Source organism: Patella vulgata, chromosome 6 (assembly GCF_932274485.2).
Source record: "Patella vulgata chromosome 6, xgPatVulg1.2, whole genome shotgun sequence".
NCBI classification, from domain to species: domain Eukaryota; kingdom Metazoa; phylum Mollusca; class Gastropoda; family Patellidae; genus Patella; species Patella vulgata.
Window position 1 is genome coordinate 4,031,092 of NC_065884.2, and position 16,532 is coordinate 4,047,623.

A 16,532-nucleotide genomic window follows, 5' to 3' on the forward strand; every position below is an offset into this window, starting at 1 on the left:
GTCTAACGCCCACTCGACACAAACTAGGTCATTTCGGGACTGACACACGCTTTATTTTATCTCAATAATTCGCTTGCACGTAGGGGTATTTAGCAGTGGGAGGAAACCGGAGGACCCGGAGAAAACCCACGAGGTTGGACAAGCGACCCTACTCCTTGTCACATACAACTGGGGAATCGAAACCAAGCCAGTTGACTCAAAGACAGACCTTATGATAAAACGCACACGCGCTAAATATTGTTTGGAAATGAGGAAGGAACAACAATTCATTCAGGATTGATCAATTAAGTCTCACAAATCTTGATAACTGTACGGTGAAAATATATTCATACAAACAGTAGTACATGTATATCAACACCTACATGTAGTTACCACCAAATTTTATTTACATCTCTTATCAAATGTCAAAAACACATATAAAGCCGCTGCCTTGGCAATCAATTTTGGTGGATGAAAGAGATTAAAAAAATGGTAGGAAATCTCAGGATTTGCTGAGAAGGCTGGGTATAAATGGGCTTCATCTAGTTCTCAATATAACAAGAGACAAAGAAGGTTTGTTTTACCAAATTTACAGAGAAAATATTAGCAGAAATAAAAAAGGAGTGACCCCGCAACTGGGGATCGGGGCAATCAGATGACAAATTCAGAATTGCGGCCTGTAGACGGTAAACACCAAAATTGGGATGGCTCTGCCTTTCCTTGGGGGTGGGGGGGGGATGGGACACGGATAAATATAAATAGGTACAACGCTGTTATTGAAATGACTGATCACGCCGAAGGGTTAACAAGTGAGACCAGTAGAGGATTTACAGATAAAATATTTACAAAAAAGTGGGTGTGGCACCGCCCCTTTTTTTCGGGGGGGGGGGGGGGCGTGCACGGTAGCTTAGTGAGTAAGACGCTGGCTCGCTAGCCGAGAGGTCACGGGTTGGCTCCCGGTGTTGCCCGAGAAAATTTGCCTAGTCATTCGGATTTGACGAAAAACCTAGGTCCCTTATACACATTGGCGTGCACGTAAAAGATCCCTTGGGAGTTGGAATTCGCAATAAGAGTAGGTCGTAGCGCCGCTGTTCTGGCAAAATATCAGTCATAGCCAGTGCCGGACCAAAGGCCCACCTGTCAGGCCATTAACCAAGGCCCACCTAAGTAAGCGCCGAAGTCGCACGAACGTCCGAGGGTTTTTTTTTTGGGGGGGGGGGGAGGTCTCCCCCCAGAAAGATTTTGAAAATTGACAACCACAAAACCATTTTCCAAGCATTTCACACCAAAGCAGAAAATGGCAAATTTTTGATTTCCTGATACACTTAGATAACAGATTTCTTTTCTTTCCTCCCCCTCTCCTGTCTTTCTTTTTTTTCTTTCTCTTTTTTCTTTATGGGCTTAGGCCCACATTTTTTAAATGAGCTTAGGTGGACAGGTGGGCCCAGTCCGGCACATTGTATGGTGAATGTCCGTCTTCATTAGACCAGTCGGAGCAGACCTATAGGACGTTAAACCCCATTTAATTTCATTTCACCACCCCTAGGGGTTGGACATGCACCTAAATAAAGGACATTGGGCATGGCTCTGTCCCTGGGGCTTGGGCATGCACCAAAGAATTGAAGTCTGTGGGCCAAACATAGACACAAGCGCAAAGACACGATTGAACGTATAAAAATAAACACGAGTTTTTGTAAACAGTATTTTTAATTGAAAATAAATATATACAAAAAAAATATTGAAGACATTTTAAATAAATTAAACAATAAAATAAACAATAAATATATACACAGTATTAGTCCTGTAGATAAAATACAAATACGTCATCAGTAGTTTTAACTGTTGACTACAGACAGTGTAATACGTCATCAGTAGTTTTAACTGTTGACCAGAGACAGTATAATACGTCATCAGTAGTTTTAACTGTTGACTACAGACAGTGTAATACGTCATCAGTAGTTGACTAGAGACAGTGTAATACGTCATCAGTAGTTTTAACTGTTGACTACAGACAGTGTAATACGTCATCAGTAGTTGACTAGAGACAGTATAATACGTCATCACTAGTTTTAACTGTTGACTAGAGACAGTATAATACGTCATCAGTAGTTGTATCTGTTGACTAGAGACAGTATAATACGTCATCACTAGTTTTAACTGTTGACTAGAGACAATAAAACTGTAAATTGTATGACTAGAGACAATAACATTATGTTGACTAGTTTACACGAATTATTATAACTTGTTTATTTTAATTTCATTTGATCTGTGATATATTTTATCTTTTCATCTTGTTCAGTGTCTGACATCCTACAATAATCTAGAACTGTTTGACTACGGTTATTCTTGACATGTAGATCTAGATGTAAACAATCAACTAGATATTGTACTGTAGATAAAGTACCAAACCTACATGCCTCGTGTAAGATGGTATCATTATAACTGTCTCTAACGTTAATATCAGCCTGATGACTGACTAGATATTTTATTTTATCTACAGGACTTACACGTGACATACAACAGTTAAATAACGGTGTCTGGTTGTAACGACCTGTTGTATTAACATTCATGTGTAAATCATCAACAAGATATTGTACTGTAGATAAAGTACCATGGAGACATGCCACGTGTAAGATGGTATTATAACTGTCTCTAGCGTTAATATCAGCCTGATGACTGACTAGATATTTTATTTTATCTACAGGACTTACACGTGACATACAACAGTTAAATAACGGTGTCTGGTTGTAACGACCTGTTGTATTAACATTCATGTGTAAATCATCAACAAGATATTGTACTGTAGATAAAGTACCAAACCTACATGCCCAGTGTAAGATGGTACTATTATCACTGTCTCTAGCGTTAATATCAGCCTGATGACTGACTAGATATTTTATTTTATCTACAGGACTTACACTTGATCTACAACAGTAAAATAACGGTGTACTGTTGTGCCAACCTGTTGTATTAACATTCATGTGTAAATCATTAACAAGATATTGTACTGTAGATAAAGTACCACACCAACATGCCGCGTGTAAGATGGTATGATTATGACTGTCTCTAGCTTTAATATCAGCCTGATGACTGACTAGATATTTTATTTTATCTACAGGACTTACACGTGACATACAACATTTAAATAACGGTGTCTGGTCCCAACTGTCTCTGACGTTAACATCTATGTTCACCATGTTTTTTATATCATCCAAAGTACCATGTCGACAGGCATCAAATAATTGCTGTTGTTGTTGTTGACGTGTATCTGTAATATACAACATGTTATACTATATTTACAGTTTATCAAGTCATATTTAATATTGTTTCAGGTAAGTCAGTCCTTGTTGGATATTATCTATACTAATATTTGTGACTGTCGTTTGTCTGTTTGTCTGTCTGTCTGTCTGTTCGGGGTTGGCGGCTACACTAGGTCTGGCCCGAGTCTGAATTTGGGGTATAGGGGTAGCTCGGACTGGGGAGTAACATGGGCCAGGCGGCGTTAGTCTACCACTTCCGGTTTCGGAGTTATGACCCCCGAGCGTAGCCGGGTATCCTGCTAGTATTATATATTAGAATAACTTACTTTTCTTAGCTGAAGTATCACTTGTATTACCAGACAAAGTATCATCTGAGGTACCACTTGTATTACCAGACAAATTATCATCTGAGGTACCACTTGTATTACCAGACAAAGTATCATGTGGGGTATCACTTGTATTACCAGACAAAGTACCAGGTAATAAATGTGGCTGAATGGTATCTGTAATATATAAGTCATATTTAATATTTTTCATCTAACTAGAATAACTATAAAGTTTATTATACGTCTTCTGACTTCAATGACGATAGGTATATGACGTAATAACTTGTGACGATGTGTGTATGACGTAATAATATCAACCTACCTTTCTCATTTAGGGTAAGAGTTTTAATACATGTCTCCAACTCATCAAATCTCTTCTTTGTCAGAGCTTCTTTCTCTTCAGTTTGTTTTTTGTATGTTTCTAGTTTTTCGATTTTCTTCAACATCTGTTTGGAATCTCCATCTTGTGTTTCCATCTGTTTCTTCAGGTTCTCTAATTCCTGTTTTGCAAGGTCGTGATCTTTATGTAAGTCTTCTAGCTGATGTCTTGTCTTGTCTTGTTCTGTCATCAGATTGGTTTTATTTTTACCTGTATGATAAAATTACTTACAATTCAATACTATTACCTGTATAATATACTATAATACACAGTTACACAAGACAAACCCACGGACATAACACAATATACATAGACAAATGATCAGAAATGGGGTTTAACGTCCGACTTTTTTGTTCCGACTGGGCTAATGAAGACGGGCATACGCCATATAGTGTGCTACGAGGGAAATTTTGCCCAGGCAGCGGCATTACGGCCCTCTCTTACATATCCAACTGCCAGGGGATCTTTCTCGTTTAGGCGAATGTGTACACGGGGCCTCGGTTTTTTCGTCCCATCCGAACGACTATACATTTTCCCTTGCCCACCGTCCTACATCACTAACACGCGTATACCACGCCGGAAAATACCGACGAACTTACTCGGCCAAGGCAGGGATACAACATGGGACATCCAGTTTAACGAGCCAATGTCTTACTCACTGAGCCACCGTGGCTCCAATATACGTAGACATTTCAAATAAAAAAAACTATAAGCTATAAGCTATAAGCGTCCACTACCTTCAATCCCTAATCCCTGGCCTATCGTGATATAGACTTCACTCAAAATAAAATCAAACTAAGAATAATGGAAACAATTAAAAAAAAAAACGGGGAATATTTCCGGAAGGTCGTATCATACTGGTGAGAGTCATGATCGGTCGACAAGAAATCTCAATGTCAGCATATTGAGCAAGAAACAGAACTGAATTAAAATACATGAAAGCCATTAAACGTATGCAACCAGTCTTGACGGCGGTCGTCTGCTAAATGACGTTACACAAAGGTGGTCGTCTGCCAATTGACGTCACAAGTTAGAATGTAAAAAGCGCCAACAATAATAAGGGAGATAATCCAGTTATAGTAAGATATTGTATCGTTCATAGTATCAATCTTTCTTATTTTGTTATAATCACATACAGTATATTGTCATGTTAATAAAAGGCATCTGTTGTAGGCCTAATTTAATAAAGATAAGAAAAAAATATTAGGGATCCATCATTTATATTTTCTATGATGTTAAATGTCTAAAAGGGTAGCAATTAACGATCTTTAATCATAGAACTAATAAAACTAATTTCTGGCAAAAATCAGATTCATTTAAACAAATAAGAACAGAACCGGTACGTTTGTATTTTTATATTTTTATAAGTTGTCAATGTTTATTTATATATAGTGTGTTGTTCTTGTTTAAAATAGAAATAAACTTACCATTCGTGGTGTTTTCTAATAAATTTACCATTTCTCTGTAACCTAGTTCTCGTAAACATAGGATGAATTTACCATAGACATCACCACAGTTTAAGATATACGTCACTAGCTTGTCAGCAGCTTCCCAGCGACCCTGTTCAGCGGTCATGTAAATTTTCTTTATTTCGTCCTTTTCGTCTAAGTTGAATACGTTTTTTTCAAATAATTTATTACCAAGCCTTACTGGTTCCTTGATTTGATCCACCAGGTAGCAGAAATTGGCTTGGCTTTTCCTATAGTGTTCTTCCGGCATTCGACCTTTCTGTTTTACTGAAATAATTTATTACACATCATCAAAATGAAATGTCAATAACGTTTCATGTTTTGATGTCGCGCCTCGTGTTCTTATGATTCAAGTATGGTTAAATGGACAATAAACCCCCTCCCCACCTCTAAATACTAAACAGTAAGTGGTCATCTCGTAAGCAACGTTTCATCTTTTAAGTTTATATCAAATCAACACGTTCATTGTGTATGTTGTTCTAAATTAACATCTGATATATTTTATATGTAAACTGTTCAGATCACGTGAGTTTATTGACCAATCAAATTGTGTTTGATTATATCTGGCCTGAAGTTAAAGAACAAGAAATGAAATGAAATGAAATGGGGTTTAACGTTCTACTCTTCTGCACCTAACCTGGGCTAATTGAAGACGGGCATACGCCATACAGTGTGCTATGAGGGAAATTTTGCCCGGGCAGCGGCGCTACGGCCTACTCTTATATCGAATTCCAACTGCCAAGGGATCTTTTACGTGCACGCCAATGTGTACACGGGACCTCGGTTTTTCGTCCCATCCGAACGACTAGGCAGCTGTCCTTGTCAGGCCCTCCGTTCTGCATCACTGACAAGGGGAAACCACGCCGGAAAATCGAGATGAACTTTCTCGGCCAATGCAGGGATCGAACACCCGACCTCCAGGCTAGCGAGCCAGCGCCTTACCCACTTAGCCACGTGATCCCCTAAAGAACAAGAGCCATTTAACCAGCCGAGAGAAAATAATATTGTGAATCTAAGAGTAAAGTAGGTAGATTATCATTCTACTTACCTTGGTAGCTCGACATCTTGATATCAGATTTTTATTATTTGTATTCTGTTCCTAGATAGGTATCTTACTTCACCTGGTCTTTTATCTTAAAAACAAGAAACATCGAATAAAATCTAAAGTAGATTCTGGTATTAAGGAGGTAGAGAGCCGGGTCCGTATTCAAAGGTTTTCTTAAAGTTAAAGATGCATTATGTAAGATTTAGATAAAGAGCTAGCCATTCTTGCTATAATAGTTCGAAAAAAGATAAATGTAAAATGAATAATTTGAAAATTTCATTCAAATTATTATATTGCGAGACGTGTGCAATAAATTCAACTACCGTAATGGTTGTTCGAAGCAAAGTCTCGCTCCTCCATTTTTAGATTAAATCAAAATATGGCTGAACTGTTCTAATCTATTTAATATCGGAGAAATGCGATGCCATCGAGAGTTAATTAAGGCATGGATCAATTGTTTAATGTCTAATTAATAATTTAGAAAAAATTTCAGGCCTAAAGAAAGACCTGCATTAGGCAGATTTAGCTCATGCATAATGTATGTTTAAGAAAAAACTTAATTTTTCGAATTAACCAAGTATGTTACCTTAAATCGGTATTCAAAGGCTGTATTTTACATATCCTTGGCTATGTGAAAATCGTAACTGCACATAAATGCCAGTAAACGCCAAAAAGCATGAATTTCTAACTTATTGAATAATTTCCATTCCATTGCCACAATTCACAACTTTCTAACTTCGAAGGCCAGTTATGTCCCCTTAAGACCGCTAATATACTATTAGTACTATCAAAATGTCGAGATAATTTATTGTAAAACATGAAAATATCATGACTGTAAATGACAGTACAGATATTAAATATACAAATAAAATAAATAAACTAAAATATAAATAAAACATACTTGTAAACATTGAATTAAACTTCAAATCTTATAAATAAATAAAATATTTTAAGTCAAAGTAATCTCTTACTGCTCTCTATAAATATGGACTAGAAACCTGACAGCTATTATCAGTTGAAAATCAATAATATTCTGTGTCTCAAAAACATGTACACAATATGTATCAATATCACGTCAGTCGGATAATTTATGATTTTAATATATCTATCCTAATAATGTTTTAAAAATCTTTTCTTTTTTTTTTACAAATGTCCCAGATTTTCTTCTTAAAATTGTTTAATACTGTTCTTTATATTTTTTGCCCCACCCCAACCCCTCCAAACCAAAGCACACACTCTGGGGAATAATTTACGTATAAACTATGAAGATATAAGGTAATCCTCAAATCGCTTCTGAATTACTTCGATTGGCAGAGGTTCGTTTATTGGTCAATTTTTAGGTAATGATTACTCATACATAGCCTTTTATATATAGTGACTGTTGGTCTTTAAAAACAACTGCCTGGGATTCGTACCTAGATTGAAGTTAAAAACTTATGTTCTATTAAACAAAATATTCAATATTTCTATTATTTAAATTGTGTTATTCGACCAGAGTGTACTTCAGATTGAACTAAATTGAATCTTTTTTTTATAAAATTGTTTTTGACATTACGCTGTTTTTCTTTGTAATTTTCCCTTATAGCACACTGCATAGCGTCTGTCTGTATTCATCAGCCACGTTTAACCAGAAAGTTAGCTTGCTTGATAAACAATGTCGTAGTTTAGATACTATAAAATATATAAACTAAAGAGAAACATGTTCTAATTCATAATAAAAAACATTTGAAATTTAGGGGATCTTAGCACCGTACGTTTACTTTGGAATGACGAAAAAGACCTTCCATAACGGGAGCAAAACACTTCGAAACCCGTTTCAAAAATACGTTAAAAGTGTCAAATCGCAATCTCTCCGATTTAGTTTGTACGACGAATGTTATATTCCTAATATAATTAGTTGGTCAAAAAGCAATTCGTGGATTTCCGGGAATCCCAATCTGGGAAAACTGACTTGGCGACGTGATCAAAAGTGTGAAAATATATTATGAGTGTTCATGAATTTCACCGTAACATGGACATCATGCTGAGACCCCCTAAAGATCAATTTTAAATGTTCCTATTATTAATTAGAAATGAAATGAAATGAAATGGGGTTTAACGTCCTACTGTTTTGCTCCGAACTGGGCTAATGAAGACGGGCATACGCCATACAGTGTGCTATGAGGGAAATTTTGCCCGGACAGCGGCACTACGGCCTACTCTTATATCGAATTCCAACTGTCAAGGGATTTTTTACGTGCACTCCAATGTGTACACGGGACCTCGGTTTTTCGTCTCATCCGAATGACTAAACAGCTGTCCTTGTCAGGCCCTCCGTCCTGCATCACTGACAAGGGGGAACTACGCCGGAAAATCGGGATGAACTTTCTCGGCCAATGCAGGGATCGAACACCCGACCTCCAGGCTAACGAGCCAGCGCCTTACCCACTTAGCCACCGTGATCCCCTTATTAATTAGAACAGGTTTTTATATTTTATGCTGACGTGAAATCTTCCTAGTGCAAAAACGGAAAAGTTGAGTTTTTTTACCCCCGGAGTTAACATAAACAAAGGCGAATTTAGCAAGTTTACATTTTTATTGAAAGAGAGATTAGTTTCGATCATTTTCAGCATGTTTTCATGATATAAGAATGGCTGCCTATCCACTATCAGTGTAAATGACCTCATTTGACCTATGACCCCGAATATCCCGAAAACGCCGCCACAGTGGATATATTTCCACTCGGCATTTTATTCTACGCACAATTTTACTATAGAAAAGTTTGTTCTGGTTTTGTGCCCATTTGGTGGACATGCACTTTCCCCGCACTGAACCCCGGTCTAGTATAAAAACAACAAAACGTCTACTTGACAAAAACTAGGTAATGTCGGGACTAAAATGTGGTTTAATTTATTTCAATAACTTGCTGGTGTCTAGGGTTTTTTAGTATAGAGGGGGGGGGGGCAGAGGACCCAGCGAAAAATGTTAGATGGAGTTACCATAGAAACCAGATATAGCAAAACGAAGTCTTGATACTCATTTCTGTATGGGTATGACATCTTCATTTCATAAATCCAGTCGGTACAGAAAAGTCAGGACGTACGAACAACTAAAGTTATAATAAAATTATTTTACCTGTACTTAGCTTCAGATGTTCATATAAAGGTATCGGCCCGGTGTCTCGTTTCAGGTATAGTAGATGTCGTGTTCTAGGTAGGTGTCTTGTTTCAGGTATAGTAGATATCTTGTTTCAGGTAGAGTAGATGTCTTGTTCCAGGTAGAGTTGATGTCGTGTTCCAGGTATAGTAGATGTCTTGTAGTAGGTGTCTTGTTCTAGGTATAGTAGGAGTCGTGTGCCGCCAGGTATAATAGATGTCTTGTTTAAGGTATCACACCTTATATATAAATATTTTAACCAATACCTTTTAATATCCATATATGGACAAATATTGAATGTGTTTTGATTGGTTAGAGATATGTTACGTCAGGTTGAAACTTTGTCTGGATTATTATCAATAGATTTAACCCGTCTTATCTAACCTTGACACTTTCATGATATAATATATAAATACAACAATACTTTGATTACTGTGTCAACTATTTTTTTTAATGTTTTTATCATCAATAATGTTATAAGGTACTATATATGGACTGATGACTCTTCTAATTATCTTCTTTCCAGCAGCTTCCACTTTCAAATCCATGTCAAAAATATCGAGTCAGTGATGGGTACCGTGCCGTGTGTGATTACTGTTTCCGCAACGCTTGCCACAATTTCTGATTTGAGGAGTTCACATCCATATATTCATACAGAGCTCCCCTCCATTCATTCATCACATTCGTGCCTTAGTGTTTGCTACTGTAGCCTCGAGTGGTAACTCTCCAAATTTAGCCATACGGGACCCAGAGGCTTAGCCGTGAAATATATATTGGGGGTCCACAAATGAAATTATATAAAATGTTGACAATCTGTGACGCCGGAGGTACGAGGCTGTGCAGCAGCTGATGTAGCGCGATAGAGAGTGTGTAGGTGGCGGGGGGGGGGCTCTCCCGGACACCCCTCCCCCCCCATGTGTGACGCCCATTAGGGACCAAGGGATCCTATTAGGCAGTATTTTGTAACTACATCAACAAATTTCAAAATCAGGCTTAGAACTGGACGAAACCAATAAAAAACTGAAACAAGGCAGCGATTCCGTAACTGATAGGCTAATAAATCCATCCAAGATGAGCGAGCTGAAGAACGTCTGTAAGTTGACCGCTTGATGAGTAGATTGAAGAACGGTGACGGGTTGATGAGCGAGCTAAAGAATGTCATTAAGTTAAAGATACATTATGGAGGATATGATAAAGAGCTGACTGGTCGCACTATAATAGTTAAAAACTAGATAATGTTAAGGGAATATGCTGAAAATTTTAGTCAAATTGCTTAACTTAAAGCCGAGAAAATCTTTTTTTAAAATGACTGTAGCCTCGATTGTAAATGGTACCACTGTCGCGATAATTAAGTTTCGATTATCCATTTTTTGCGGTTAATCATCAATGGGCGTTGAACAGCAGACCGGATTTAAATCTGATGAAAATAGGACGCATAAGATGTCTTTTCATGTTAATAAATGTCTAATTAATAATTTATATAACATTTCAGGCCTAAATTTATGTTTAACGGGGATAAGTTAAATTAACCTTCTAGATAAACCATTTAGAGAGATTTTTTTTATTTTAGAATCTTGTGACAGATAATTTAATCATCTCTTGTATTTTGGTCGATGATAATTACACACTAGTTGTTATCTCTAGATAACACAACTGACTTTGTACATCACGCAATATATTCATAAATAAGATAAAACTTTATCTCATATTTTTAATATTTTATATACGAACATTGCATTCATTATGATCTTTATTGGGTTATTCAAGTGGTGGTTTAAAAACTTTGTCTGAGAATATCTTGAGCGAAGCAGACAAGAAGAACAAGTATCCCATCTTCCACTTCTTTGTTGGCTTAATACCCGGAAACGAGGGACACTTGTCTTAATCGTTAGCTTATGTGTAGTCTAAATTGACTCAGTGCATATCGCCGTTGTACCTACAATTCACTAATTTCTCCTTGGCATATTTGTCCCATTCTTGTATAATAAAAACAATTGAAATTTGTCGCTTTTACCTTTGATGTAAAAGTGTGACACTACGGTGTTGTTAAAAAGATGAATTATCTCTTGACTTCCGCGTTGTGTATACTGGAACACTGTGTTTTTATAACCATGTTTACATATCAAATACAGGAAACCACATCGCCTATGATAGTACATTATGGAACCCTACATTGTCTCTAGCCCAGCCTCGAATAATAATATTCTATTATTCTAATTTGTCGCTTTTACCTTTGATGTAAAAGTGTGACACTACGGTGTTGTTAAAAAGATGAATTATCTCTTGACGTCCGCGTTGTGTATACTGGAACACTGTGTTTTTATAACCATGTTTACATATCAAATACAGGAAACTACATCGCCTATGATAGTACATTATTCAACCCTACATTGTCTCTAGCCCAGCCTCGAATAATAATATTCTATTATTCTAAGAATAATAAATCATGTCGGTTTCCCAGTCTCTCAGCCGAGGGAGAGTACGTTCTTCTAAGAATACTAAATGATGTCTGTGTTCCAGCCTCTCAGCCGAGTAGCCAGTGGGAACGTCCTTCTGAGAATACTAAATGATGTCTGTTTCCTAGCTTATCAGCCGGGGAGGCTGTGGGAATGTACTTCTAAGAATACTAAATGATGTCGGTTTCCGAGCCTCTCAGCCGAGTAGCCAGTGGGAACATATTTCTGAGAATACTAAGTGATGTCTCTCTACGAATACAAATGATGTCTAAAAATACCTTAGAGTCCTAAAGGTGGCAAGAGCCAAACACTTCTTGATATGTTGTCGCCCGGCATGTATGTCTCACTAGGCGGCAACCCACATGACGTCTCTCCTAGGATCTGTAACTGATGTCTAAGGAAACTTAAACCCCGCGCGTTCTTATAAAAATATGTGCATAAGTCATGGATTGAGCTCCGGGAAACGTTGTTCAGATCATGTGAGCCTGTGGTGACGCAGACTTCACTCAACAAATTAACAACAATATGGAGACAATCTACAAACGAAATCATTCTTTAAACATTTTATGTTATGATCGTCTGTGTATTTATAAATACAAGGAATATCAATACAGATGAGGCAAAGGACAAAGTTCAAAACAAGGGGAAGTAAACGGTACTCTTGTAGTAGGCCTAGCTATGGATGAATTGAGTATTAAATCCAGCAAGTGATTCAGGAGAAGCACTTGAAATTTGGACAGTTAAAGAAAAAGAGTTATGTCAAACGACTGTTGGCCTGTTGCAATGGAGTAAAGTATCTAGGGCACTTATCGTGATTACTTGCCATCTTTATAATGTGTTCTGGATTAAGGTGGTGGAGACCTGACCCGTGTGGTGAAGACCTGACCTGTGTGTGTAGACCTGACCTGTGTGGTGGAGACCTGACCTGTGTGGCGAAGACCTGACCTGTGTGGTGGAGACCTGATCTGTGTGGTGAAGACTGACCTATGAGTTCTGCTATTAAGGAGATAAAGACCTGACCCATATCTCCTGGGTTTCATGTCGTGGAGACCTGACTTGTATGGTCGAAACATTGTCTTAGGATAGAGACTTGACCTGACCTGTGTGGTAGATACCCCGCCTTGGTAGAGAGAGACATGACCTGACCTGTGTGGTCTTGGTTTCTAATAAAAATAATTTTCGCACAATGGACTGAACATGCAAAGTAAAAATGCTAGTGTTAACTATTCTTTTAGTCGCGTCTAAATTTTAGTCACATTTTAAAGAACTCTTGTGTTTATTTTATAATTGACTATGTTTTATATGGTCGTGTATAATCACCAGACAAGTAAATATTATTATTTTAATATTTTAAACTTGATCAATATCACCAATAAAAACAAATAGATAATACATTTATACAAGAATCACCTATGTTACTTAAACAGTCAGGAATTAAATTTTAGGTTATAATTAAAGATGCTTCTGGAGCTGTTAAGATGCTTCTGGGGCTGTTAAGATGCTTCTGGAGCTGTTAATGATGGTCCTGGAACTGTTAAAGATTGTTCTAGAACTGTAAAAGAAGAGTTAAAGATGGGAGCTGTTAAAGATAGTTCTGGAACTGTTAAAGATAGTTCTGGAACTGTGAAAGATAGTTCTGGAACTATTCAAGATAGTTCTTTAACTGTTAAAGATAGTTCTTTAACTGTCAAAGATAGTTCGTTAACTGTTAAAGATGACCCCGGAACTGTTAAAGATAGTTCTGGAACTGTTAAAGATGATTCTGCAGCTGTTAAAGATGGTTCCGGCTGATTGTCTTGGTACATTGAGAAGCAGTCGGTGGCACCATTATTTTAATCAAACTGCAGTCAGCTCACCTTATGTTCTGTACAGAGCCTAAAAATTCATATTTTAACTACAAACCAGGGGCCTTAATTATGAACCTTGAAATGATGTATTTTAAGGATACTTTTGTTTCATTGGTCAAGGTTTTATTGTCTCGACCAATGAAAGAAATGAGCCTTTTTAAAACGGGCAAGGTTTGGGTTTTTTGTAGTAAGGTTTCTTTTCAAACTAAAAATGAAGAATTCGATTTCCAACTCATCTACAGGAAGTAAGACTGATTGATCATGGACCGGTGTAGAAATAATAGTTTTATCTGTACATGTATCGGATAGTCCTATTTCGTTTCGTTTTGTATAGTTCAAAACTTTGTTTTACTTGTCTTCACTATACTAGGATTAAGAAGGGTTGTTATACAACGTTTGTTCGCCGTGATGTGAAGGATTAGCCAATCAAATGGTCTGCTGATTCGAGCTTTTATCGTGCAGAACTGTCGGTAGACTTATGCAGCAATAGAAAATAAATCGAAGCCACTACAACCGGTCAGATTTTAATGTACATGTAGTGAAGGCCATCGAAAGTATTAAAATAAATCATACGACATGTAGATCTATATTTTAATCAGGTTGGGTTGATCTTAAAAATGAATGAATTAATTAATACTGTCCTTACATGAATCAGCATTCAATCTCTCTGAAAAATACTTAATAACTTAATTTTTGGAAGGTGACTATGTATTAGGAATGAGATATATTTAATCCAGACATGTTCGTGGTCTTACTTCACATCAGTTTCCAGTATATCTAGATTGTAAATCTGAAATAAAGTAATGGGCGCGTCTTATATGATATATAACCCTTATTTAGTAATGGTAATGAAATTAAGTAATGAATGTGTCTTATTAGTAATGGTAATGAAATTAAGTGATGAATCTTTCCAGCGGTTTGCTGAAAGAGAGATATTTAGATTATCAAGTTTAGTGACTGTGTCAGATATTGAACTAAGGTCAATGGACGTTCAATAAATTGTCCATTACTGATATAGTAATTGTAGGGCTTTATTAAATTGTAATAATAATGGACAACCATGCACTTTAAGTATTATATATTACCAATTATTTCTGAGGCCTTGCTGGTGAAAAACAAAACTAAAATATTTTCTAGAATGCAGATTTATCATTGACTGAAAGCGAAAATTTGTACTAAATCCTTCAAATATTTTGGAGTTTTGTTTTTCGTGAGCAAGGCCTCTGAACTTTTAAGATCTTAGAAATTGTTTGATCAGCTGGTTCCTTTTTAGTGAAACTACTAAGGAATAAATTTCAGATGATTTATTAGATATGAATACATGTATATGGCTGTCATGTCTGTAGAACTCGAGTCCGACTGAAGTAGAATCTGTAGAGTTTATGATATCTTCTGAATTATTACGTCTGTAAGTCGTTCATTTCATGACACACTTGATCTTCACAACGTCAAGATATTACAACATACATCTATACACAAGTTACCTGTGTAATGCTGGGATGTTAGAGAGGGGGGCGAGTTTTCTGTTTAGTCAAGTGGTATAGCTTTGAAACCAATCTTGTACATGTTAAATGTATGACGTATGTCCGTTAGATCTATGTCATAATAACTTGACTTTGTGAAGATGAATCTTTTTGATTTTATCTTTTTTGTTATTGATATTAGGTGACTGATTATCATCGCTCTCACATTCTATCTCTCTACCGTGCTTCACTTGGTGCTTTTTATCATTCTACTGTTCTTCACTGGATGCTTTTTATCACTCTACCGTGCTCCACTTGATGCTTTTTATTGCTCTACTGTTCTTCACTGTGTCTCTCCCCCCCCCCCAAAAAAGGTATCAGTATTATTAACAAATCATAATAGAAAGATTGCTGAATTATTCTAGCATTTGTTAAGAATAAATAAAATAACTTGCTGGACCATTTCAGTTTAATACAGTTCTGGAAATATTACACGCACTAATGAACTATTACAGCCAGACAGAATATCGGGAGGTTGAGTGCGCGCTGTATCATAAGGTCTGTCATTGAGTGAAGTGGTGTGGTTTCGATTCCCCGGGTTCCCCGCATGAACGTGACAAGGATTAGGATCGCCTGTCCAACCTCGTGGGTTCTCTTCAAGTCCCGTCGATCTCCTCCCACTGCTAAAGATCCCTACATGCAGGGGAATTATTGAAATAAAACTGAAACCAATGTTAGTTCCAAAATGACCTAGTTTGTGTGGAGCGGACATTAACCCCCTTCTCTCTCTCTCTCTCTCTCTCTCTCCCTCTCTCTCTCACAGATAACAGTGGGGGGGGGGGCAGGGTCTTGAGTAAAATATATTTTTTTTCAACTTTCCTTAAAAAGATATAAAATTGTAATGGTAGTTAGGGTCTCTGATTCAATGTAATATCTCAGGCTTTAGTGTACAGTCTGATTCTAATGTTAGAAACACCAAAAAAAAACCCAAATATTATTACAATGTGTTGCCTTCATTGTTTAAGACAATTGTTATTACATTTAAAGTGCAATGGAGTTTTTCAATTTGAACATCTTTGTAAAAATATGTTCTAAATTCAATTGTTTACATGGAGTAAATATTTTTATGCTTGGATATTGAAATTGAAAGATTATCTTGGTTTTCTCCTGGTT

General features: G+C 36.8%; 1 protein-coding gene across 2 annotated transcripts; it reads right to left on the reverse strand.

Annotated features, from left to right (window-relative positions):
* Positions 1 to 1,682: 1,682 nt before the first annotated feature.
* Positions 1,683 to 9,849, reverse strand: LOC126823236 (putative ankyrin repeat protein RF_0381). Of its 2 annotated transcripts, XM_056101579.1 has the most exons (6): positions 9,573 to 9,837; positions 6,462 to 6,546; positions 5,372 to 5,680; positions 3,888 to 4,154; positions 3,566 to 3,742; positions 1,683 to 3,247 (listed from the first exon to the last, which is right to left on the reverse strand). In XM_056101579.1, exons 2-6 carry the CDS (start codon positions 6,475 to 6,477, stop codon positions 2,226 to 2,228), a joined length of 1,791 nt encoding a protein of 596 aa, XP_055957554.1. In that variant the 5' UTR covers positions 6,478 to 6,546; positions 9,573 to 9,837; the 3' UTR covers positions 1,683 to 2,225. The 2 variants fall into 2 exon arrangements, with proteins under 2 accessions (XP_055957554.1, XP_055957555.1); XM_056101580.1 differs by lacking the exons at positions 3,566 to 3,742; positions 3,888 to 4,154 and having other exon boundaries at positions 9,573 to 9,849.
* Between the last annotated feature and the right edge of the window lie 6,683 nt (positions 9,850 to 16,532).